At 40.6% G+C, this 27867-nt stretch overlaps 1 protein-coding gene across 3 annotated transcripts in view; it reads right to left on the bottom strand.

Moving 5' to 3' along the window:
• Positions 1–5238: 5238 nt before the first annotated feature.
• The window catches only part of LOC144683504 (membrane cofactor protein-like), a 50851-nt gene continuing 28222 nt past the window's right edge, over positions 5239–27867 (bottom strand). Inside the window, exons 10-15 of one of the 3 annotated variants that reach the window (XM_078546569.1) lie at positions 25516–25698; positions 20217–20279; positions 18665–18682; positions 17373–17460; positions 12311–12440; positions 5239–7733 (exon numbers count right to left, since the gene is read on the bottom strand). In XM_078546569.1, coding sequence (XP_078402695.1) covers positions 12344–12440; positions 17373–17460; positions 18665–18682; positions 20217–20279; positions 25516–25698 — 449 coding nt within the window. In that variant the 3' untranslated portion in view covers positions 5239–7733; positions 12311–12343. The remainder of the gene's footprint in view (positions 7734–12310; positions 12441–17372; positions 17461–18664; positions 18683–20216; positions 20280–25515; positions 25699–27867) is intronic. The other 2 variants (XM_078546570.1, XM_078546571.1) reach the window with 2 other exon arrangements.

Below are 27867 nucleotides of genomic sequence, written 5' to 3'. Positions count from 1 at the left end.
AGAGCCAGTGGGCTACCTGGGCTACTACAAAAATAAACCTCAGTATTTAAGGATGAACTTGGGAAGGTCCAGGGGCTGCAAGCAAAACTTCATGTGGATCCAGAGGCAACCCCCAATTCATGAAGACAAGACCAGTACCTTATGCAATGCGGGATAATGTCAATGCTGAACTGGACAGATTAGAGAAACTGAGAGTTCTACAACTTGTGCAGTTCTCAGAATGGGCAGCACCAATAGTCCCCATACTTAAACCAGACCAAAGCATTTGAGTTTCTGGACACTACAAATTGACAGTTAATAAAGTGGCTAAGTTGGACAGGCACCCTATACCAAAGACCTGTGTGCTAAGCTAGCAGGTTGAACCCACCTACACAAAGCTTGATACGAGTCATGTTTATCAACAATTAGAGTTATAGAAGGCCTCCCAGAAATTTGTCACAATTAATACACGCAAAGGGTAGTACCAATATACTTGTTCGTCTTTTGGTGTCTCCTTAGTTTGCGCCATATTCCAGGGAACAATGGAAAGTTTACTGCAGGGACTGCCCCATGTTGTAGTTTATTTAGATGACATTCTGGTGACAGAATCACTGAAAAGGAGCATTTGGCAAACTTAGAAGAAATTTTAAAACATTTCTTGCAGGCCTCCACCCTGTTGTGGAAAAAGTGAGAGCCATTAGAGAGGCACCAGCGCCAAAGAACACCTCAGAGCTCAAATCATTCTTGGAGATGATCAATTAGCATAGGCGCTTCCTACCTAATTTGTTGGCAGAACTGGCACCCCTACTCAAGGAAAACCAATGTTGGTCTTGGCAAACACCAGACAGAAGCTTTCACAAAGGTAACAAACAGTTGTTGCACTTATCCACCCTATTAGTACATTTTGACCAGAGAAAAGAGCTGGCGTTGACATGTGATGCATCTCCCTACGGAATGGGAGCAGTGCTCTCCCATCGAATGGATGATGGCTCGGAACGGCCTATAGGATATGTATCAAGAACACTCAACACAGCAGAAAAGGAATACTCACAAATAGAAAAAAGCCTGTCAATCATCTTTGGAGTCAAGAAATTTCACAAGTACGTACACGGCCGTCATTTTACTATAATTTCAGACCACAAGCCATTGCTGGGATTGTTCAGCGAGGACAAGGCTTTCCCATCCATAGTTTCAGCAAGAATACAAAGACGGGCATTGATCCTGGCAGTGTATGAGTACACTTTCATCCATAAGCCTGGAAATCAAGTTGCAAACGCTGATGCGCTTAGATGTTTGCCCTTGCAAGAAAAAGATGAGGGTGTTTCCTGTCCCTCAAGAATTATTATTGAACTTCTTAGATTCATCACCGGTATGTGCTAGACAGATCAGAGACTGGACAAGTCAAGACCCAGTCTTATCCAAATTACATCAACAAGTTCTTCATGGTTGGTCACAAGAGCAGGAATCCGATGAAATGAAACCATATTTTCACAGAAGATATGAAATAACCAGCCAGAAGGGTATCTTATTGTGGGGGCACGAGTGATTGTTCCTCCAAAAGGACGAAAACCATTGTTAACTGACATAGTGCACATCCAGGAATTTCCCAAGTGAAGACAATAGCACACAGCTATCTATGGTGGTCTGGGATGGATGGAGAAATAGAGAGCTTAGTAAGGGGTTGTATGCAGTGACAGCAAGTGCAAAAGTTACCTCCAACAGTTCTGCACCCTCAGGAGTGGCCAGGAAGGCTATGGGTGCGATTACACATTGACTATGTGGGACCTTTTATGAGAACAATGTTTTTGCTTATTGTTGATGCACACTCAAAATGGATGGACATATATGAGGTGAAGTCACCAACATCATCTGCTACAATTGACAAGCTACGTCAAAGTTTTGCCATCAAATAGACTACCAGAAGCGGTCGTATCAGATAATGGCATGGCATTTACGAGTGCCGAGTTTCAACGGTTTATCAGCCTCAATAGTAAATAACTCACGTAAAAACTTCACCATACCACCTTTCCTCAAATGGACTGGCTGAGAGTGCGGTTTAAACGCTCAAGGCTGGCATGAAGAAATTAACTGGAGATTCCATAGCGGCCAAGTTAGCACATTTTCCTTTCCATTATAGGACCACCCCTCACACAACAACAGATGTCACACCTGCAGAATTGTTAATTAAACACCGTCTCAGGAGATTGAGCTTAATAATGCCAAATTTACTGGAGTTGGGGGGGGGAAAGGAGCCAGGGAAGTCAGAAAACTGGACATCACTGGCATGGCTGTGACAGGAAGTTTACCGTAGGAGAGACAGTATGTGTGAAGAATTTTGGAGAAGGACCCAAGTGGTTATCAGATGAAATAAGTGCAGTGACTGGACCTCTTTCTTACCACGTTAAAGTGGAAGACCGAGTTATACGGAGACATGTGGATCATATCAGGGAGAAGCAAAGTACCAAGAAATGATAGGACCAGTGTTCACGACTGAGTCAACGTCTCCTGTTGAAAGAACTCAACTGAGTACAGGTGTGTTTGAAGGGTTGGCCATACCTGCAAGAGTTGAGGAAACAGATTTGTAGGTGCCCGCTGAAGAACCTGATGTTCAGACTTCAGGAAAGGAGGTTCCTGACAAAGCATCCGAAGCTATAGAGCTGATGTTCGACATGCATAAAGAAACTCCTAGAAAGACTGAATTTTTAAATTACTTACCTGTAGAAATAGTTTGATATTTTGAGAAAAGTTGTAATTGTAACTGTAAAATGTATTTGAGCAAAGGGGGAGGGGTGTGATAATCTGATTGAATGTTATAATGGAAGTTCACATGATCTTAGTACCCAATAGCACAGTAGTGTGGGCTAGTCAGTAGTCAATAGTTGGAATTGGTGATGTAGAGACAAGGTTTGAGTTGAAATCACACAAGTGTAGCTGCTGAGTTCCTTTGTAAATAAATAGAATGTGTTCTACGTAAGAATTATCTGCTGATCTACTCTGTCTATGGTACCAACTCGGCTATCCTGAAACAAGCGTGCAGCCCGAGTCCGTAATTTCAACCAAACTAGTGACTACATCCAATAATCTGTAACAAAGTGACATTTAAATTATGATGTTCTTGCAATGCTGATAGTGAGCTTGAGCTTGTTTTGGTGTTTTGTAATAACAGGGGTGTCATGCTATCTAACAGGCAACATATTAAAAATAAGGTTTATAACGTATGGTGAGTGAATTAAGTCAAATTCAGTTCAATCATGACTTTTGCTGGCTTTTCTCTCAAATAAAAAGGAGCACTCAAAAATAATTCTCTGAAAACTTAACTTGAAATATGTTTCAAAGTTCATGGTTCAGCTTGTCTTTAGAAAACAAAATTTATAATTATAATAATTTATAATAGCACGAGGAAAGAAGTGTCTCAAAATGGACAGATTGTCTGAATCACATTGATACTTATGGGAGCTTTACCCACACGCTATATGCTCAATACCATTTCAAGCTGAACTGCAGTAGACTGGTGTACGGATTTCTATATTGAAGCCTGCTGCCAAACCTCATCCCCTACTACATTTCCAATATCACTTGGACCTTGTTTGTACTGCTGCGCAAAAGGCAGTGTTGATACAATATCAGAACAGTAGAAACCAGGAAATGATGAAAGTGTCAGCAGCACTGAGCAGGATAAAGAAAGTAGCAGTATAAAGTAAAATGTTAAGCAGAGGCAAGAAACTTCCCAAGCTGATTAAGAAATAAAGATAACAGGCTGAAAAGATTACAAACATGGTTTTGAAAATCTGGGGGTAAAATTGGATCTCATCACGCCGGTTGTTCAGGTGCAAAGTCCAAACACTCTCCTGACACCATGACACTCACCTTAACTGTGCTGGAAGCATGCTTAACACCATATTGAGGAGTCCTTGACAGGTGCTGCGACAGGCATTAGGTCTCTTGCTTGCTATTGCAAAGGCCTAATGACATTTTATAACCTAGCTCCTAAGTTGGTCAGAACTGGACAAAGTATGTGTCAGATACATTACACTCCATTTGTCCAGATTATTCTGTGGCTTAACCAGCAGAGGTTAAAAGGGGTTAAGATTTTTTTCTTTTTAAACTTACGTTACAGGAGCCCTGAAAAGCAAGGCATGATACCACCCCTACTGGCCGCTTCTGCACTTCCCAGGACCTACCTGGGGGATGCAGTCAGCATGGCAATCAGTTCAAAGCGGATTGGAACAAGCTCCCTCTGGTTATGTGATTGGTATTTGTAAATGGCGCAATTCTGGAGCTGAGACCTGAGGCTTCCAGTTTTGTCTGCAAATTAAACATATCGCCAATCTCATGCCTAAAGTAGGCCTTAATCATTTTCCCTCCATCTACCCATTGTTTAATAATACAACAGACATTTTTCTGACATATATAAATCCTCCAGGCAGAGAAGGCTTTTTAGTTATCTGCCATAAGGTTTTTGAAAACATTTAAATTAAGTGCATTAAAAGTGAGCTGTGCTGTTTTAAATTTAGGAGTGTATATTTTAAATTTCAAACAATGCTTGGCAGTTAACTGTCAGTCACCATCAGTAGTGCATTCTCCATGCGACACGTTTTGCCAACCAGTCAGCATTCTCTTCACATAGTGTAAATCGTTATTTTCCCCCTTATATTGGTATTCTTGTGAGTGTCCTGATGAGTGCAAGACGAAAAGCTTAGACATGTCTCTTTTCTCAAGCAATATTTTAAATTCTGGAAACTCTGCTAAAGTAACATGAATCTCTGTATACTGTGTACCTTAGGATAGTTCTTATATAGAACGTCATCAAAAAAAATCACTAAAACTCACTGATCCTGTTTTCACATTCTAGCATGCAATAGTGAGCCTTGGGCTCTACCACTTTTGTTCAACAGTTATTAAATAGGGTCATGGACAGAGGGGTCATGGACAGAGGTGAGAATGACTATCTACAGTCATTCTATATCCAGAATAGTAAATCTGGTTAAAAAAGTGCATTCATAATGTCTTTAAGAATACAAGTATTCCAATCTTCTCAAAGAACAGTTACGACTTGATGGTTTCATAACCACTTTGGTAGGTTATCATCTTAAATGCTAGATGTGTATATAATAGGATAATCTTTACAGTGTAAACATCAAAGTAAGTGACATCATCTTGCTGTGTACAAAATGCAGAAATTTGGATTTGGTTTGGGATTGCAGACATAAAGAGTGACATGCCAAAAAGCTGAATAAAAACAGATACCATCATAACAACTTGCACTTATATAGCATCTTTAACATAATAAAATGTTCCAAAGCTCTTCAAGTTTGGTATTTAAGCAGAAACAAAATCTATTATATACACAAATAAAACCACATAATTAACTAGGTCCCATCAGTGGCAATAGTGGTTGTAAACTAAAATGGCACAAATATAAAATGGAAAAAACAAATAAACAGATATGACCTCTGCTATTAATAAAGTATATGCATTTTTGAATAGATTCAAAAACTAGAAACCAAAATCAGTAATAGCATCTGTAATAGCAAAAATTCACATGCTCTTTGCGTCTTCAGGACTAAAGCATAAATGAATTAAATCAAAAGCTCAAGACACACATCACAAACATTTTTAGAATTATTTTATGCAGGATTTTTGGGTATTTTAGGTAAAGATAAAATTAAGTGCTGGCATTGTTAAAGTTGACATTCTTTCATTTCACTCTTTCAAGTTAGCCATTTTGAAACTGGTTCCATTCGCTGATGTAATAGTCACACTCGGTTACACTAAGACTAATTTATTTCTTTACAACTAAGCAATGTTGACCTTAAGTGTTTTAAAAACTGTTTGTTCTTGACACGTGGACAACAATGACAATATGGTATTTCTTACTTATGCTTAGTAACTCTGTGAAAGTAATGGTGAACTGCCTTCTTGAAGCAAACTGTGTTACAACTGAATAGTCTGAGAGTCCACTTCAGAAGGCATTAAGAATTGTATTGGATTTATGTAAAATATAGTCCAAGTAAGGTGGCAGATTCCCTTTCTTGAATGACATTAGTAGGCCAATTGTTTTTTTTTAAATGAATAATATAGCAGCTTTCATGGTCATATTCTAACGTTAGGGTATGAATTAGCAGATTTATTGAATTCAATTGCACATTTTGCCATTGCATTTATTTCTGATAATTTGCCTTTAACTGTACATATTGAGTTGCTGTAAAATAGATTTGGTGTGCAGGGTATAGTGAAGGCACAATTTTAAAAAGACAATGTACTATTATCAAATGCGATACTGTTACTTTTGATGGCTTTGTATTATATCTTTGATATTGGAATGGAAATAGAATATTGCTCTAAATTTTGTGATATGTAACTGGTTCAGGATGCAGGATTAAAAAAATCCATCATATTTATGGTCAGAAAATATTTCAGACACAAGAACGGGCATTTAAATGAATGAATCATCTTCAAATTTCTAACATAACAAAATAGTGTACAAAGACTGATCTGATCAAGACTTGAACAGTGACTCAAGATCACCAAAACAACACTACAGGGTAAAAACAGTTTGATTCAGCTTAAAATCTGATGTTTAAAAGTACATATTAATGCACAATTAACCTTTCAATGAAACAAACAATTCTTTTTACAATGAGTGATCTTATCTTCAAATTATTCATCGGAAAATACACCCACGCATCTAATTTTAAAAGTATGCTTCAATGGGGAGGGGCAGGAGGCATTGAAACATCAACAGCAATTAGGAATGGACAATAAACGCTGGCCTAGCCAACGACACCCACAACCCATGAATGAATAAAAAAAATTCAGCAAAATATGGCAAAGAAAGCAATTTCCCTTTAGGTTACACATTACATAGAACGTGACAAAAAAACTAAGAGTTTATTTTAACACTTGAGGAAAGCCCTTTCCTCTGTATTCATTTAAGGTTTCAATGCTTGTTTTCAAGAAGCTCCACAGGTACCATATTCTAATAGAAATTTGAAGAAAAGTCAATATCAAGCTTAGTTTAATCAAATATCTTACTTTGCTGTTTAAGGAGTTAACGGTAAGTTACTAAAAATAAATCTCTCAACACACCAATCAGTAATTCACACAAAAGTCTAAATAAAGGTGACAGTAACTCACTTGTGGACTAATCACAATGCCGAAAATGCAACTACCACCAATGTGATACAAATACATTTAAACAAATATATTTGAATAAACAATCAGAATCATTGTGATTTTTTTTAAAAACAAACTAAGTGTTCAAATCTAAATCACAGCTTACAGTGGACATTTTTATAGAACAAACTGACTGACTGCACTGGCATCAAAAAAGAAAACTAAATTAACATAAAGTGCAATTGCTTAAAATGATAGAAAATATGAAAAGAAAACTAATCCTTGATAAACGAAATTAGTGAAACAAAAGCAAATACTGAAGATGCTAGAAATCTGAAATAAAACAAGAAATTACTGGAAATATTCAGTGGATCTGGCAGCATCTGCGGAGAGAGTAACAGAGTTAATGTTTCAGGTCGATGGCAAATGTTCCATCTGTTTCTTTCTCACAGATGTTGCCAAAGCTGCTAAATGTTTCTAGCATTTTCTGTTTAAAATATTGAGAGCTGCATCAAGTTTGCTTTGCATTAAAACAGAAAAGGTAGATGCTTCAGTTCATTTGCTCTGAGATGGGCTTAACTGAAATATGACATTGCCAGCAGTTTACATCTAGAATAAAGACTGTTCAGAATTTTGACCTGTGGGGGGTAAAATATAGAGAATTAGAAAAGACTTAAAATTAATCAAAATTACACACAAGGAAGATGGTGAGACAATAACTGCATTGACCTAAGTGTGGTTAGAGCCCAGAAACGTTACCCATTTCTATCTTCAAACATGCTATCAGACTGCTGAGTGCTTCCAGCATTCTGCTTTTATGTAAGCAACTTCTCTGTTGCATGACTAGCATTTAATCATTATGAAATAAAACAGCAGCAACATTTAGCATTTTAATCTCACTTTTGTAAGTACCGAGGTCAATTCAACAAAAATAACTTGACAAATGCCACCTTTAACAAAGTGAAGCATCACAAGGTTCTAGAATGGAGCATTATGAAGCATAATTGGACACCAAATCAAAATGTGAAATTAGCGGAAATGGTAGAAAGCTTGGTCAAAGAAGTAGGTTTTGAGGACCATCTTAAAAGGAGAGGCAAAGTAGCAGCTTTCAAAATTGGATCACTAGTGGAAAAAAAATGAGATATGGGGAAAGAGCAGGGTGTGGAACTAATTGGATTGCTCCCTGAAAGAACTACTGTAGAATGCATGGGTTGCATGGTCTCCTTCTGTGCTGTATTATTATTTTTATGATTCTATCCAGAAGTATGTTGAGTTAGCGATTTTTTTTTGATTTTAAGTGAATAAATTAATCGCTATGATTATGAAATAGATTAGATTCTTCAAAAATTAATATTTATAGGGAGGCAAGGGAAGAGATATAGGGACCCTGGCAGTAATTTTCAAATCCTCTCTGGCTGTGAGGTGCCAGAGGACTGCAAACGTTGTCCCATTATTAAAAAAAGGAGGAAGGGATAGACCAGGAAATTACAGGCCAGTCAGTCTAGCCTCGGTGATGGGAAAGTTATAAGAAAGAATTCAAGAATTCTGAGGGACAGAATATATCTACACTTGAAGACACACGGATTAATCAGCGATAGTCAGCATGGATTTGTTAAGGGAAGGTTGTGTTTGACAAATTTGATCTAATTTTTTGAGGAGGTAACCAGGAGTGTTGATGAGGTTAATGCATTTGATGTGGTCTACATGGACTTTAGCACAGATTTTGAGAAGGTCCCTCATGGCAGACAGGTCAAGAAGGTCAATTCAACAAAAATAACTTGACAAATGCCACCTTTAACAAAGTGAAGCATCACAAGGTTCTAGAATGGAGCATTATGAAGCATAATTGGACACCAAATCAAAATGTGAAATTAGCGGAAATGGTAGAAAGCTTGGTCAAAGAAGTAGGTTTTGAGGACCGTCTTAAAAGGAGGGGCAAAGTAGCAGCTTTCAAAATTGGATCACTAGTGGAAAAAAAATGAGATATGGGGAAAGAGCAGGATGTGGAACTAATTGGATTGCTCCCTGAAAGAACTACTGTAGAATGCATGGGTTGCATGGTCTCCTTCTGTGCTGTATTATTATTTTTATGATTCTATCCAGAAGTATGTTGAGTTAGCAATTTTTTTTTGATTTTAAGTGAATAAATTAATCGCTATGATTATGAAATAGATTAGATTCTTCAAAAATTAATATTTGTAGGGAGGCAAGGGAAGAGATATAGGGGCCCTGGCAGTAATTTTCAAATCCTCTCTGGCTGTGAGGTGCCAGAGGACTGCAAACGTTGTCCCATTATTAAAAAAAGGAGGAAGGGATAGACCAGGAAATTACAGGCCAGTCAGTCTAGCCTTGGTGATGGGAAAGTTATAAGAAAGAATTCAAGAATTCTGAGGGACAGAATATATCTACACTTGAAGACACATGGATTAATCAGCGATAGTCAGCATGGATTTGTTAAGGGAAGGTTGTGTTTGACAAATTTGATCTAATTTTTTGAGGAGGTAACCAGGAGTGTTGATGAGGTTAATGCATTTGATGTGGTCTACATGGACTTTAACACAGATTTTGAGAAGGTCCCTCATGGCAGACAGGTCAAGAAGGTAAGAGCCCATGGGATCCAAGGCAAAGTGGCATGTTGGATCCAAAATTGTCTGAGAGGCAGGAAGCAGAGGGTGATGGTAGAGGGATGTCTCTGTGACTGGAAGTCTGTTTCGAATGAGGTTCTGCAGGGCTCGGTGCTGGGGCCTTGCTGTTTGCGGTGTACATAAATGATTTGGATTTAAATGTAGGGTGTATGATCAATAAGTTTGCGGATGACATGAAAATTGGTAGGGTGGTAAATAGTGAGATGGATAGCCGTAAATTGCAGGAGAATATCAATGGACTGATCAAGTGAGCAGAGCAGTGGCAAATGGAATTCAACCTGGAAAACTGTGAGGCAATGCACTTGGGGAGGGCTAACTAGGCAAGGGGTGACATCATGGATGGTAGGACCCTGGAAAGTACTGAAAATCAGACGGACCTTGTTGTGCGTATCCATAGATCCCTGAAGGTAGCAGGGCAGGTAGATAAGGTGGTTAAGAAGGCATATGGGATACTTGCCTTTGTTAGTCGAGGCACAGAATACAAGTGCAGGGAGGTTATACTGGAACTGTATAAAACGCTGATTAGGCCACAACAGGAAAACTGTGTGTAGTTCTGGTCACCGCACTATAGGAAGGATGTGATTTCACTGGAGAGGGTGCAGAGGAGATTTGCCAGGATACTGCCTGGGCTGGAGAGTCCGAGCTATGAGGAAAGATTGGACAGGCTGGGGTTGTTTTCCTTGGAACAACGAAGGTTGAGAGGGGACCTGAGGGGGGTATATAAGAATATGAGGGGCATAGTGGGGTGGATAGGAAGGCACTTTTTCCATTAATAGAGGGGTCAATAACCAAGGGGTATAGATTTAAGGTAAGAGGTAGAAGGCTAAGAGAGGAGTTGAGAAGAAATATTTTCATTCAGAGGGTGGTGGGAGCCTGGAGCTCACTGCCTGAAAGGCGGTTGAGTCAGAAACTCTCGTAACATTTAAGAAGTATTTACATATTCACTTGCATTGCCATAGCCTCCAGGACTATGGGCCAAGCACTGGAAAATGGGATTAGTGCAGTCAGATCTTTGTTGACCAGCGTGGACACGGTGGACCAAATGGCGGTCCCCTGTGTTGTTGATGTCTATGACTCACTATGTGTTTTAGTCCTGCATCTTGGCTTTCAATTAAAAAATTATTTCAAATAAAGGGCCAGGTGTCATTCTCTTAAACCACTAATTGCATGTGTTTATCAGCTGCAGGGAAAATCTGAATGATATTAAAAGAACCCATTGAAGGCAACGTCTGAAAAACAGTAACCCAGTAAGCCATCAGAATGCTGGAAAAGCTATTTTATTAATTAAATGTTTAAACATCCTTGAATATAATTCATCCAGGGAAGGTTCCTTCTCTTTCTTTAGAATCCTCACTGACTTAGTCCTTTTCATTCATAACTTGGATATTAATATCTCATTTCCCTCTGGAAATTCTACCTCCTTGGCTTCAGCTTTCAACACCATCATCTCCCAGTCCTGGCTGTCCCCAGGTGAAAATGTTACCACACTATGGGGAAAATTTTCCCTCTGTTTTGGTGGGGGGGGCGGGGGGGGGGTGGTGTGGGAAGGAAGGTGCGGGAGTATCTCCGGTCGGTGCCCGCCAATCAAGGCCCGCCCAGCGTGATGTCCGTCAGGAAGTGCTATGCGTTCCCTGTGTGGGTAGGGGGGGGGGGGGGGAAGTTCCCTCAGCCGGGAGTGTGCTCTTCCGCGCATGTGTGCTAAAGAGCGCACTGATCTCCCTGAGGCTAAGTGCTGCCTCAGGGAGATTGGCTCTGAATTAAAATTTGCAGTAAAAATGATAGGAAAATTTCCCTGACATGTCCCCACTCATGTGATACTGTCACATGAGTTGGGACATGTCCATAACTTTAACTGAAACCTTCAATAAAAATTTAAATACTCTCATGAAACCTCATCCCGCCCGCGCATGTGGTTTCATGCTTTCTCTGAAGCCTGTCAGGGCTCCCGGCCTGCCCGCCGACCTTAAGGTTGGACGGGCAGGTCCATTAATGATTTTAGTGTCTCAATGGCCTCAATAGGTCGGCGGTCGCGCAGCTGACTCAGCTGTGCCCCCGCCGACCTGAAAATGGAAATGATGCGGAATGATGTCGGGAGTTCCACCCGACGTCATCCCGCGTCATTTTACACATCGGCGAGCAGGCCCCGCCCCTGTTTGCCGACTGGAAGATCCTGCCCTTTGTCTGAGGGCTACCAAGTGTAGCGTAGCTGGTGCTTAACTGACTTGGTCACAAACTCTGCAGCAGGTAAATGCAGTGTGTGATGTGGTGTTATGACTAGAAAGAGAATTAATTAGATAGTGCCTTCCCTGATCTCGGCACGTGACAGAGTGCTTCGTGGCCAATGAAGTACTTTTTTGAAGTGTGGTCAGGATATTAATGTAGGGAACCACAGCCAATTTGTTCACAGAAATATCCCACAAACAACAATGAGATATTGGCCAGGTAGTCTGTTTTAGTAATGTTAGTAAAGGGATAAACATTGGCCAGGATAAATACTTAACACTGTACCAGAACAAAACTGAAAGCATTTAAAGCAGTTTGAAACCTAGAATCTGCATTAACAGGTTTACCTTTTATAATATTAAGTTTGACTTCATTAAAGATCATACTGGGTGATCATGGTACTCATTCAAATTGGCCTCCGATTGGTTTTCACTGGGTTGAGGGTTGATGTGAACCTTCTTACAGACGTTACGCTGCCTGGGAAAGCAAAAGGTGACAGACATAAGTGAAAATCCAGTATAAAGCAGAGCATATTGTTAAATTTGTAAAATATTAGTGCAGCATCCTATATACAACACAAAGATAATGTCACTTTATTCAAGAAATAAGTTAATTAATTGTGTTTCTTCTAAGACAGCTTTGATTGCAGTAAAGATTAAATGTAGAGAAAGGGGATGGGAAGGAGGAAAACAAAAGATGATTCACAGACTAATGGAACTCCTGTTGAGAAGAGAAAGATATTAGAACTTCCCTATATACCCAAGTAGTATTCAAGACAGGACAATGATCATTTAAGGGAGAACAGAGTCTTTGGGAATCAGAGTACATCAAAATAGAGCTACGGATAAATCAATTACAACATCAGAAATGGAACAGTTGAGCAAAATTAGTCGTAAGCATAACTTGAGTGGAAGATATTTAATGATAACTGGTCCAGATATGCACAGTGACAGACCTTCCAAAGGCTTGAGATAATAAGTTAATAACTAAACTTTGAAATATCAGAATGACAACACATGCAAGGTGACTGACAATTTCATACTGGCATTTATGAATGAGGCCCAAATGGTTTAAGTTGCTTGAAGTATTTAAGTCTTGTTAAGGGGAGCCACGGAAAACGAATACTGTTGATGCAAGATTAGAGAAATCATTGTAAATCATTCCTTTACATTTTTGTGGGTGCAGGAGTTAAGACAGTTGCTTAGAACTCATCAGGATGAAAACCTGTGTTCAATTGCTAACACGTGTTAACAAACGCAAATACTTACCTTAAGTCGGCAGTTGTGGGTCGGGAACTCGGGTCTAGGCCAGGGACCAGCCCTGCGTGCCTGCGCGGAAGAAAAAGAAGCAAGAAGTGAAATGGTGTAAAACTGCAGCTCAGGTGACCTCAAATGGAGCACCATTGTGCTGAGTGTGTCCCAGGGAGCAGGGCACTGGAGGAGGGCAGGGAGGGGTCTCAGAAGAAAGTTCCAGGCAGGGACAAAGACACGGAGAAGCCCCAGAAAGAAGTCCCAGGTAAGGGACAAGACAGGGGTCAAGAGAAAGTACAGTTAAGTAAAGTTAGAAGTAAAGAGCAGAGAAACAGGCTCCAAATTAAAGAGAGAGCTGGAAGGAGCAGACTTGAAACAAAGCTTAGATGATCTGAGGGGGCAGCCGAAATTTGGTGACTCCATGCTGTGGGCCATAGGGGCAAAAGGTACCTTTTTGGAGCAGTGGTGTTCTGCTTGGCACGGCCAAGGATCTGAAATTGTGCTTAGAAGGTGAAGCTTGAGTGTACATGGAGATCCAGGGGTGAGGAATCTTGAAAACTGCGACCTTGAACGCAGGTGCTGGAGTTTGGTAAATTGAGGGAATCTTAAATCTCTTTCTAAAAATCTAATACTGCTTTTATTTAACTGAAAGCACTGTTTAAATTCTAAATCTCATCCAGCGGTCCAAGCAGGGAGACAGCAGCTATCCATTGGGGAGCAGCTGTAGATAGTTAATTGAGGAAACCAGCTTGAACTGTTTCTTCTGTACCTGTCCCTTTAGTTTCAGAACATATGAATCCCGACATCTCTACAGAATATAAAGAACAGCAAATAATGACAATAAGATTCTAATTTTCCTCATTATTAATAAGAGAAAAAGCCAGCTAGAAATACAACGACTGATAGCAAGAGGTTCGAGAACAATTTAAATAAGAAAAGAGTTAAGAAAGTGAGCATTGGTCCTATAGAAAATGAGTCTGGGGAATTAACAGAGGAAAATAAGGAGGTGGCAGATGAATTGAACAGGTATTTTGCATCGGTCTTCACTATAGAGGATGAGTAACATCCCAAAGATAGCTGTAAATCAGGAATTGGAAGGGAGGAAGGAACTCAGTAAAATTACAATCACCAGGGTAGTGGTAATTAGCAAATTATTGGAGCTGCAGGCTGACAAATCCCCAGGTCCTGATGGAATTCATCCTAGGGTCTTAAAAGAAGTGGTTGAGATAGTTGATACATCAGTTTTAATTTTCCAAAGTTCCCTAGATTCGGGGAAGGTTCCATTAGATTGGAATATAGCAAATGTAACTCCTTTATTCAAAAAGGGAGGGAGACAGAAAGCAGGAAACTACAGGCCTGTTGGCTTAACATCTGTCATAGGGAAAATGTGAGAAGCTATTATTAAAGACATTATAGCAGGGCACTTTGAAAAATTCAAGGCAATCAGGCAGAGTCAACATAGTTCTGTCAAAGGGAAATCATGTTTAACCAATTTACTGGAGTTCTTTGAAGGAGTCACATGTGCTGTGGATAAAGGGGAACTGGTGGATGTACTGTATTTAGGTTTCCAGAAGGCATTTGACATGGTGCCATATTAAAGGTTGTTGCGGAAAATAAAAGGTCATTGTGTAGAGGGTAACATATTGGCATGGATAGAAGATTGGCTAGCTAACAGGAAACAGAGGCCAGGATCTTTGGCTCGGTGAACGGGGTCGGGGTGTGCGTTCCGACATCAACGTGCATCATTCCGATTTTCAGTTCGGCAGGCACACACTGGGGTCGGCTGCGCGTCCGAACTGTCTAAGGCCTATTAAGGCCATTTAAAAATTAAATAAACCACTTAACATAACAGCCCATCCAACCTTAAGGTTGCCGGGCAGGCGAAGCGCCTAGGCGGTCTTCGCATTTTTCATGAAACCTCATCCACGGGCGGGATGAGGTTTCATAAATGATTTATAAGTGAAATAAAGATTTTCATTAAAATTCATAGACATGTCCCAGCTCATGTGACACTTTCACATGAGGAGACATGTCCTAAATTTATTTATTTTTTCTTTATTAAAATTTTCAAAACTCAAACCAATCTCCCTTTGGCAGCTCGTTGCCTCAGGGAAATTTCTGCACTCTTTCGCGCACATGCATGAAACAGCGCAGGCCCCGACTCAGCCTACTCCCCCTGCCTGCGCAGGGAGCGCTCAGCGCTTCTGGGTGTGCATCAAGCTGCGCTGGCCTTAACTGGCCCGCCTATGTAAAATGGCGGCGCACAGCCAATCGCGGCCCCCCCCCCCAAAACAGGGAGAAAATTCTCCACAGAGAGTAGGTATAAATGGGTCTTTTTCTGGTTGACAGGATGTAATGAGTGGTGTGCCACAGGGATAAGGGCTTGGCCTCAACTTTTTACAATTTATATAAATGACTTGAATGAAGGGACCGAAGGTATGGTTGCTAAATTTGCTGATGACACAAAGATAGGTAGGAAAGTAAGTCGTGAAGAGGACATAAGGAGGCTACAAAGGAACATAGATAGGTTAAGTGAGTGGACAAAGATCTGGCAAATGAAATATAATGTGGGCAAATGTGAAATTGTCCATTTTGGCAAGGAGAATAAAAAAGCAGCATATTATCTAAATGGTGAGAGATTGAGAGCCCTGAGATTCAGGGGGATCTGGGTGTCCTCATGCATGAATCACAAAAGGTTAGTATGCAGGTACAGCAAGTAATGTGGATAGCTAAAAGAATGTTATCACTTATTGCAAGGGGAATTGAATATAAAAGTAGGGAATTAATGCTACAGTTATACAGGACACTGGTGAGACCATGTCTGGAGTATTGTGTACAGTATTGGTCTCCTTATTTAAGGAAGGATGTAAATCCATTAGGATCAATTCAGAGAAGGTTTACTAGACTAATACCTGGAATGGGAAGGTTGTCTTATAGAAAAGGCTGGACAGGCAAGGAGTTTAGAAGAGTAAGAGGTGACTTGATTGAAAGCTTTAAGATCCTGAAGGGTCTTGACAGGGTGGATGTGGAAAGGATGTTTCCCCTTGTGGAAGAATCCAGAACTAGGGATTACTGTTTAAAAATAAAGGGTTGCCCATTTAAGACAGAGATGAGGAGAAATTCTTTGTCTCACAGGATAATGAGTCTTTGGAACTCCCTTCCTCAAAAGGCAGTGGAAGCAGAGCCTTTGAATATTTTTAAGGCAGAGGTAGAGAGACTCCTGATAAACAAGGTTATCAGGGGCAGACAGGAGGTTACAATCAGATCAGCCATGATCTTATTCAATGGCGGAACAGGCTCGAGGGGCCAAGTGGCTTACTCTTGCTCCTAATGCAAAGGTTCGTATGCAACCCTGGAGGTGGGCCCTTGATGAAGCCGTCCGAGTGGGAGCAACATTTGAAGAGAATTCCAAAGAGAATTCTTCAAATTGGAATGTCTCGTGGGAAAAAAACAAAGTTTCAGTGAGGTTGATTGGCTCACAATGTGACAGACATCTGGGTGGGTTGTTGAGAAATCCATGGAATCTGCTTTGGTCGCATCTGCCATTTACCCTGGAGTGTGGTGTGTTGGACCACAGAGCATCTGTTAATTCACATATACTCTAATGTTCATGTAAGTATGAGGTACAAGGTATATATTGTAAATTGTGTTACCTTTCTGAATTTGTATGCGTCTCTAGAGATATTGCTGGGGTGAAGGAATAGTGAATATCTGAACAATTTTCTTGTGTTCGTATTGAGATCTTTCCAACCTTTTTGTTGGGTGTAATATAGTTCATTTTTTCTTGTTTAATAAATGTTCTATTCTGTGTGTTAAAAGTTCATCAGCAGACACCTGTAAATTAGTAACTTTCCTCCATGGTTTCAAAAAAAGAAATTAGGATCCATCAAGTCAGATTTCACTCTGGGATCTGACTTGTCCAGTGTTAACATCAGTTGGAGTTGCAACACATGCAAAACCAATTAAATTTAAGGTTTCTATGAAAAAGTAGATTTATTTAGGAAGTTTCTCAAAGCCAGTTTTGTCTCAATAAATCAAGTAGGTCTAATGAACAAAAAAGCAAACTTTTGAATAGTGTGGGAGGGGGAAAAAAAGCAAAGCAGGGCTTGTTTACAGCTTTCCAGAGATGCAAGTAGACACGTATAAAGGAGTATCTTACCTTTTCTTATTATAAAAGGACAATCCAGCAGCCCCGCCAATACCAACACAAATGCCAATAATACAACTGATGACAATACCTGTAGTTCCTTAAAGAATATACAAAGTTAGCCAATGATTGAAACAAAAAATGTGGAGCATGTAGAAGTTTGCACTGTAATTTTTACACTGATCAGTAGTGTTTTCTCAACTTCTGTTACTGTCCTGAACTTTATTTGAAAGGTGGTGGCTTATTACAAGTAAATGCAAATCTATGAAAGAGATGCTTGTAATAAACTTTAAGTTACTAAACAGTGAGATTAGAGGTGATTGTATAATCTGGTGCCCAAAGTATCATATAGGACTTGCAGATAATACTTTATGAAATATAGGCTCTATGTGATTGCCAGATTTAGGTATCAGCTCTATACAGTGCTTAAGGGCAGTTAGTATAACTAAGGTAATCATTTGGCAGATTTTGCTGCAGCCAATTTGCTTCGAATTGCAGAACTTAATTTCTCCAAAAAGGGTAAGATTTGAGTTTCAGAGCTGAAGTTTTAAATTTTCAATATAAAAGACAAAAATGTAAGGATTTCCCACTATGCAACAAATGCAAAATAAACTTTGTAACATTCCTAAATTAAGGAGACATCTTGAACTATTGACGAAATGGGGGAAACGCCCTAGAAGCATTTCATTTTTAAGGGAGGGGGGGGGGAGAGAGAGAGAGTTTTAACCCCCCCCACCCCCCCCAAAATAACTAGAATGCTAAACATTTTTAAAAGTTGAAGAAATCCAAACCAAATCCAAAACCACCCACAGTTTTAACAATGGCAAAACAGAGACCTGGCAATCAACTCGCTTCCCGGGAGGCTCATTTTAACAAAACTGTGGGGCTCAAATTTTCTCTTTCTTCTAGCTTTAACACTGGCTGGTTAATTTCCCCAGGTCTCAGGAAACTTGACATCCAAAAGGGAGGCAAGGACTGCTGCATGCAAGTGTTTTTCCAGTACTACTTATAGACCAGGATCAGTGGAAGTGCTAACCCCCAGCACACTCCCACACTAACCTGCTTCTGTCCCCATGATCAGACAACCAACTAAATTACACTAACCAATCATTGCTTAATTCAAATTGACAAAATAACTACTTTCTCTGAAGATTTATATGATTATGTTGATTTCTTGGAACAGCATTTAAAACCTACAATTTAATAAACAATTGTGATCCATAGCTATTAAAACATCAATGAATGCTTAAAAAGTACAATGCTGTAGCTATAAAGGAAAACTTGTATTATCCAATTCTCCTTACCAAGGCCATCTTCGCCATCTGTAGAATTAAATAAAACAAAAATTAAATCAACCATGTGCAAATACATTGCCATCTCATGCATACAATGTTTATACGGCAAGTCTCCTATAATCACTGAGGTAAGCTTTTTGCCTCCTCTGTCAGGTAGAGTGGAGAAGTGAGGTAACATTTAACAATGCTGAAGATAAACTAGGGATTTAAATAAGAAATTTAGAACAGAATTACACTATTTGAATTGTACAAAAAAGAACTTCTACACACAACCATTGGTGGAGAGTGTTGCTCTATGTGCTTTCTATTTCCCTATTCATTACCTTTGATAAAAAAAGGCACCTGTGATTCTATAAATGACATGCAACTAGTAGGATGACTCTGATACTTTCTCCTCACTTAAAAAAAAACATGCAAACACTGGGGTTGATGTGCATAATCACAGGACACTATTCATTCTGCCACCTTCCAAAGTAATGTTAAATGCTGCAGACCTAAATCTGCCAACTGTTCACCAAAATCAACACCTAGTAAATAGTTGCCATGGTGCTAATTGTTTCAGACAGATTTTCTTGTGCTGTGATAGCATTCTTGAGATGAACCAGGCAAAAAAACAAAGATGGATTCTTGAAATATATTAACTAGTAACCAGTTGCACAAAATTTCCAGTTAATGGTAGCTGTATGCAAATAGTCCATTGCAATTAAAAGCTTTCAATAATATTTTTAAAAAAGGAACAGGAGCCGATTTTAACGTTCAGTGGTAGTAGAACAAAGGCAGTAATGGCATTAAAGGCTTGTTATACACTGCCAAATTTCCTCATAGGTGTCCACTTACAGATAAAACAACAGTAGTAAACATTAACTAATGTAATAAAGGTATTTTATTTCCCCCTTAGGTGATGATAGATTGCTTAGTAAATTTGGTTGTGCACAGAGGATGTCTAATGCAACATTCCCATATCTATAGGGACATCACTACTAGGAACCATATTTGATAACCATGATATTAAATGGTAGAATTTTTACATTCCAGATGGCAAGCACAAATGTTATTCCTGGTCAACACAGGAAGAGTGCGAGCACTGAAGTTTGAGGGAGTCATGCATGTACTATGGAAGGAAAAGACCCAATTGCACGAACTACCTTTTCTCAGTATAAGCTTCTTTTGTTGCCCTGTTGTCACAGCAGGAAAAAAAAAGTTACAAATCCTACTTTTAAGCAGTTTTTACTGTCATTTTTGTTTGATTTTTGAGATGACTCAGATTATCAAAACATACTGACAATTTCATCAGTATTGCAGAGCCACAACCGCTTCCCAGAGAGAGGCACCCAATAGTGAATCAGCAAATTGGACATGTAAGCCTGCTATTAACTGCATAGCAAAACTTTATTTTCTCTACCATTTGGGCTAGGAAGGAAAGATGTGGCAATATTTAACTACAGTAAAGGCTAATTAGAGCTCTGTTTTGGCTGATCAGAAGTATCAGGCGGGGGGCAGTGGTGGTGTGGGGAAGTTAGGACATTTATCAAATGACAAATTATTAACTATTTCACAATACCATTGGTTGAAGGGGGATCCTGCTTGATCTCTTCAATTTTACGAATCAGAAGCATTTTTTTTTCTAAGGGCAGAAACATAATTACAAGAATGATACAGCAGGCACAATATATACATTCTGATCCTATAAATATCAACCTTAAGCATACCATTATATAACAAAATTTACAATCTTACTTCCTGTAATAGATTGGAAGTTTGCAATTTGTCTACAAGGTTTTAAAACGCATTTCACCAGTGCAATAGAAAGTCAAGAATAAGATTTAATTTAAATTCACAGGCCATATCGATTCTACGGCCAGGATTCGCTCAACGTGCGCCTGACACACTCTAGCATAAAATGACGTGCGATGACGTCGGGCGAGTGCCCCAATGTCATCGCGCACTCACACGATATTTCGGTCAGCGGGCGTGCCTGAGAGTTGGCAGCACGTCCGCCGACAATTAAGCAGCCTATTAAGGCCCTTAATCAACTAATTGATTGGAATTTTTCGCTGTCTGTCCAACTGCTCGGTTGGCAGGCTGGCGAAAAGGCCAAGCAGCCTTTGAATTTTTGGCGAAACCTCATCCACGGGAGGGATGAGGTTTCGACCAGTGATTAAATAAAAACTTTTTACGCTCATATTTAACATGTCCCTGCTCTTGTGACAGAATCACATGAGGGGACGCGTTTTCATTATTTGAAAAGATTTATTTTTATTGATAAAAACCTTCACCTCCCTGAGGCAGCTCTGTGCTTCAGGGAGCTTTTACTGCACACACTCACATGCGTGTGCAAACTTCAGCGCTCGCGCTCCTCCCGCCCCCACCCCAGCAGCGCTACAGTGCATTTCATGCTGGCTGGCCGTTAATTGGCCAGCCAGCGTGAATTCGCGGTCAGGGGCGATCGCGGCTGGCAGTTGGTTTCCTGGCCGCTCCCGGGCCCGCCCGTCCGACGAGGGCAAAATTCTGCCTATGATATCAGCTCTCCCACTCCCTCTTATTTTGATTTCTGAATCACTTCTTTGCTGTCAGGCTGCCTGTCCAACATAAAGCCTTCAATCAATTAAAAGTTCTTGCTAAGCATAGGGAAGGCTGAACTCATGGTTTTCATCCTGGTTTACATCCACGATTCCTCTGTCACCCTACATCATATCAACAATTTCCAGTTCCCTGGCCCCAATCGCCTCCTCTTCACCATGGACGTCCAATCCCTCTACGCCTCCATCCCCCACCTGGATGGTCTGAGGGCTCTCCACTTTTTCCTCGAACAGAGACTCAAACAATCCCCATCCACCACTACTCTCCTCCGTCTGGCTGAACTTGTTCTCTCACTGAACAATTTCTCCTTAAACTCCTCTCACTTCCTCCAAAAAGGTGTGGCTATGGGTACCCACATGGGCCCCAGTTATGCCTGTCTCTTTATGGGGTATGTGGAACATTCCTTGTTCCAGTCCTACACCAGCCCCCTCCCACAACTCTTTCTCCGGTGCATCGATGACTGCTTCGGTGTGGCTTCATGCTCTCGTCTGGACCTGAAAAAATTTATTAATTTTGCTTCCAATTTCCACCCTCCATCATTTTCACATGGTCCATCTCTGACACTTCCCTTCCCTTCCTTGACCTCTCTGTCTCAATTTCTGGTGATAGACTGTCCACCAATATTCATTACAAGCCTACCGACTCCCACAGCTACCTTGACTACAGCTCCTCACACCCCGCTTCCTGTAATGACTCCATCCCATTCTCTCAGTTCCTTCGCCTCCGTCGCATCTGTTCTGATGATGCCACTTTCAAAAACAGTTCCTCTGACATGTCTTCCTTCTTCCTTAACCGAGGTTTTCCACCCACGGTGGTTGACAGGGCCCTCAACCGTGTCCGGCCCATCTCCCACGCATCCGCCCTCACACCATCCTCTCCCTCCCAGAACCATGATAGGGTCCTCCTTGTCCTCATTTATCACCCCACCAGCCTCCGCATTCAAAGGATCATCCTCCGCCATTTCCAGCATGATGCCACCACCAAACACATCTTCCCTTCACCCACCCCGGTGGCATTCCGCAGGGATCGTTCCCTCCGGGACACCCTGGTCCACTCCTCCATCACCCCCTACACCTCAACACCCTCCCATGGCACCTTCCCATGCAACCGCAGAAGGTGCAACACCTGCCCCTTTACTTCCCCTCTCCTCACCGTCCAAGGGCCCAAACACTCCTTTCAAGTGAAGCAGCATTTCACTTGCACTTCCCTCAATTTAGTCTACTGCATTCACTGCTCCTAATGTGGTTTCCTCTACATTGGAGAGACCAAACGCAGACTGGGTGACCGCTTTGCGGAACACCTTCGGTCTGTCCGCAAGCATGACCCAGACCTCCCTGTCGCTTGCCATTTCAATACTCCACCCTGCTCTCATGCCCACATGTCCATCCTTGGCCTGCTGCAACGTTCCAGTGAAGCTCAACGCAAACTGGAAGAACAGCACCTCATCTTCTGACTAGGCACTTTACAGCCTTCTGGACTGAATACTGAGTTCAACAATTTTAGATCATGAACTCTCTCCTCCATCCCCACCCCCTTTCCGATCCCCCTTTTTTCCAATAATTTATATAGATTTTTCTTTTCCCACTTATTTCTATTATTTTTAAATGTATTTCCATCCATTGTTTTATCTCTACCTTTTAGCCTATTTCGATCCCTTCCCCCCACCCCTCCAGGGTTATCTGTACCTTGCTCATCCTGCTTTCTACCCTTAATGTCACCTATTAGCACATTTCTTAGCTAATATCACCACCGTCAACACCTCTTTGTCCCTTTGTCTATGACATCTTTTGGCAATCTCCACCTATCACTGGCCCTGTATCCAGCTCTACTTGTCCCACCCCCCCCTTAAACCAGCTTATATTTCACCTCTCTTCTATTTTTCCTTAGTTCTGTTGAAGAGTCGTACGGACTCGAAACGTTAACTGTGTTCCTCTCCGCAGATGCTGTCAGACCTGCCGAGTTTTTCCAGGTATTTTTATTTTTGTTTTGGATTTCCAGCATCTGCAGTTTTTTGCTTTTATCATGGTTTTCAGAGCTTGCTACACATCCCAGCATCTAACTTTTAACATCAAATTCTAGGGGGAAGTTAACATGAATCAAGTTCTCTTAGTACTTGATCAATACCACTTCTCAGTATAAAAGAAAATACTGCAAATCCTTTTTTCTTCCAATATTCAAATTTCCATTCGACTAATTGCGATTGATTACAGGTCAAGAAGGTTCTAATGTCGTTAGACTATGGCTTCTAGTGAGTGAAAGAGGCAAAGGTAATGGCACAGAAGTTATAACATCACTTGCCTTGCCACCCACCTCGCTGATAGAGTGTCTGGTATCAGTTTATTTTTTGACAATAGAATTTATATGGTCTGTTGATATAATTGGCCCCTACAAGGACTGTTTTATTCTGCAGAAGTACACCCTTCACCCTTGTACTTAATTTAAAATTTTTATCTTCTTGTTTAAATCACAGCTTGGCCTTGGTGCTCGTTATATCTAATTTTCTCCAATCCTATAATGTTCCAAGTACTCTGCAATCATCCCAGCCTCTTGTGTATTCCCTCATGCCTTCAGTCATCTAGGCCCTATGCCCTGAAATTCCCTTCCTAAACCTCTGACATCCACTGCCCTCGTCCTTTAAAGGTCCTCTTTAAAACCCATCTCTCTGACCAAATTTTATCACCACTATTAAGATATCCTCCCATGCCTTTGTGTCAATTTTTTGCCTGATTATGCTTCCGTTATGTACCTAGGACCTTTTTTTTTTACTGTTAAAGGCATTATATGAATGCAAATTGTCAATGTTGCTCTTCATATGAACTAGCTCATTTGCAACTGGTTAAGTCTCCTGCTTGTTTTTTATTCTTTCATGGGATGTGGGAGCTGCTGCAAGGCCAGCATTTGTTGACCATCCCTAATTGCCCTTGAACTGAGCGGCTTGCTAGGCCACTTCGGAGGAAAGTCATGAATCAACCATATTGCTATGGGTTTGGAGTCACATACAACTCAGACCAGGTAAAGATTTCTGTCCCTAAAGGACATTAGTGAACCAGATGGGTACTTATGACAATTGATGATAATTTCATGGCTAACATTACTAAGACTAGCTTTTACTTCCTGATTTTCTTGATATTAATTGAATTTAAAATCCAGCTGCCATGGTGGGATTTGAATGCGTGCCCCCAGAGCATTAGCCTGGGGCTCTGCATTGCTAGTCCAGTGATAATATCACTATGCCACCGTCTCTCCAAAATGTTTGTTGTTTAGTGATGTCAATAATAGAACCTAGAATTTTACTGATTAAACTCTGACATTTGGGCTCTAATTTCCCCCCAAGCCAATTTTCTCCTGGTTTTGATAAAACGTACTATGATCAAATTTCTGTACCAATAGTAAAAAAGATCCTTAAGCGGTTAGTATTGTTTTATTCAAATGCAAATTAGATGCATTTCTTTTAGGAAATAGCACTTTGAGATTTGGTGAGGCATTTGAGATATAACAGAGTAAATGGAGGCTACTTGGGAGAAAAAGATGCCTTTTAACATATGGTTTCCAAAACGTATTATTCCAAGTTTTCTATCAGTGAGGTTTTCCTCATGTCATTTCTGGATCGGTTGTAATTGATAGAAACTGGTTGCTGTGATTACTCAACATCACTATTATCATTATATCATGTACCTATCAGGATGGTAGAAGGCAAACTAGGTGGACCTTGGTACTTCTTGCCAAGTTATTCCAGTATTACTATGTTAATCATGATGCATACTGTACAGGATAGCTGCTCTAATGCCTCCTCATGCTAATCAAACCTTAAAAGACAAGTTGATTGGCAATAGGTGGAATATTTGACCTTGGTTAACAAAACGGAGCTTCTGCTAAAAAGTGAAACTTGACTTGTTACACACTGCTGCAATATGTCAAGAACTGTTACCTCTGAAACAGATGAGCAACAGTCCAATTCTCTTATCTGCAGGCAGAAAAATACCTTTCCACAAAGAACAATAGTAGTATTCCCATACTCGTAATTCCAATTTTCTATTTGCAGGATGCTCTCTGACTTTTGCATTTTGACCAATAAGGAAAGATGCTTTAGCCATCCTACAGTACTTTAAGTAAACAGAAAAGCATTCAATTTCACTTTTAAATCTCTCAATAGGAGGGAAGAAGAGGCTATTAATGTCAACCAAGAAAAATCCAACTCAATCATAATTACAACAGACATAAAGAGAAAGTTCATTCTATGTCTTTTGATGCTATCCTTAATTCAAGAAATGGTTACTCACTTCTACAGGTAGGTGGCGCTGGTATAAATGTATTGTTTTCTTTACATTCAATCACACTCTTGCCAACCATTTCAAAACCTTCATCACAGATGTAGCTGATGTTCTCCTGATATTTGTATGTAGATCTAAATCCTGATTCTATTCGGCCATTGGCAGGCAGTTCAGGAAGATGACATTTAACAGCTAATAAAAAAGCAATGCATTAGTCTCTACCAGGTAACTGACTGTCCATATGACACTAATAGAAAGCTTATTTGCATCATAAATGAGTACTGTTTCTATCCTAAAAAAGATTTATAGAAATTAGATTTAAAAAATTCTTTAGACCATTAATCAAATTGCAATTTGGAGACCAATTCCAGTTCTTGAATTATTTTACTGTGTTAGGGGGCATGTTTGTTGTGGGATAGAAGAAGCATTCTTGAAATTGGACTTACTTTTGAATGCCTAGCACTCCATTAATGGGGCTAAGTAACAGTCATTTTACCAATTTAAGAAATGCTACTCCTGAAGTCTGTTCAAATCTGCTGCCAAGCACAGGATTAAGTGACATGATTTATACAATTGTTAATTGGAGGCAATTTTTGTGCAAAATCTTAGAATACAGACCAATTTACAGGATGCAAAATCTGACTAAACAGACCGGAGCACCACTGCTGCAGTGCGTACCATCTAGAAGATGCTCTGAGGCAACTCACCAAGGCTCTTTCAACAGCACCTTTCAAATCTACAACCTCTATCACCAAGAGAAATAAGAGCAGCAGACATGGGAAAACCAACACCTGCAAGCTCTCCTCCAAATTAAACTCTATCCCAGCTTGGAAATATTCCTTTGATTGTTATTGGGTCAAAAACTTGGAACTCCCTACTTAACGCCACTGTGGGTATACCTACACATGGACTGCACTGGTTCATGAGGGTGGCTCAGCACCACCATCTCAACAGCACTTAGGGATTGGTGATAAATGTCGGTTTTTCCAGCAACACTCACATCCCATGAACAAATAAAAGTTAAAATTTCCTAGCTTCATTTCTGATTTGCAAAATCTGTAGATGATTATTATCAGTGATTGTCAATAGGACTGTCAAAAACCAGATTGTCACACAAATATTTACAGATGTATCAACTATGGCAAGAATTTTCCCATTGGTGAGCAGGGCCAGGGCCCACTTGCCGACATGTAAAATGACGCGGAATGACGTCGGGCAAAACTCCGCTGACCTGTCAACGGCCTATTGAGGCCATTCAAAAAGCAATTAAACCAATTAGTGGACCTGCCCGTCCAATCTTAAGGTTGGCAGGCAGGTCGGGAGCGCCGGTGGCCACCTGAAAAAGCATGAAATCTCATCCATGGGCGGGATGAGGTTTCATGACTGAATTAAAAAATTAAGATTCACTTTTACTTAAAGTTATGTCCATGTCCCAACTCATGTGACATTGTCACATGAGGGGACATGGGTGGTAAATGAAATTTTCCAAAGAATAACTTTTTCACTTTGGGAACCAATCTCCCTGAGGCAGCACTTCGTCTCAGGGAGATCGGAGCGCTCCTTTGTGCACATCCGAAGGAGCGGACTTCCGCATTTGCCATTCCCCCCCGCCCTCACAGGGAGCGCACAGCACTTGCGCGGACGTTACGCAGGGTGGGCCTTAATTGGTCCGCCCATGAAAAATGGCACCGATCGGAGGGCCACCCACCCATGCCCGCTCCCACACTCCCCCTCCCCCGACAGGGGGAAAATGTTGCCCAATGTTTCTAGTGTCTAAGCATCAGGTTAAACAAATTCTATCCTACAGTTCTACACTTTTGCACATTGGTGGATTGTTGTCCCACTCTCCAGCTGCTGTACAAATCAGTCTTTCTACACCGATCAACAAATAGCTGCTGTTACAAGAATAGTTTGCTAACATTCCTGGTTCCTAATGATCTCCAAAAGCTGGTGATGAAGCTATCCCATTATTAATAGATGGAGGGTCACATGTGAAAGTTGGAGAAAGTGGATGCCCTGAACAGACTGACAAATGAAAACTTTAGCTTCAGTGATTAAAATCTTTCACTTCAGACACAGCAGATTGGTGACCTAACGTAATGCAGTACAGAACAACTCCAGTACTGATCCCAGCTGTGATAATTCAGATTGTGGGAAAACTGTGCCCATGATTTGACTCCTGATGTTTACAATGCAACAAATCTGTTTTTCCTGCCAGTCCAAAAATTCAGCCCTCTAACAAACGTCAAAATATGGTAAGTAAAACTTGGCACATGAAGCCAACAATCCAGATTTTCTGGTTAATTGCCTCAGTCAGTTAGCATAGAAATGCAAGTCAGTTACCCGACGTAAAAGGGCCCT

The sequence above is a fragment of the Cetorhinus maximus genome, chromosome 8 (assembly GCF_964194155.1).
Source record: "Cetorhinus maximus chromosome 8, sCetMax3.hap1.1, whole genome shotgun sequence".
Classification (NCBI taxonomy): domain Eukaryota; kingdom Metazoa; phylum Chordata; class Chondrichthyes; order Lamniformes; family Cetorhinidae; genus Cetorhinus; species Cetorhinus maximus.
Note: the sequence above shows the minus strand (reverse complement) of the source record. Positions and strands in the feature narration are given on the sequence as shown.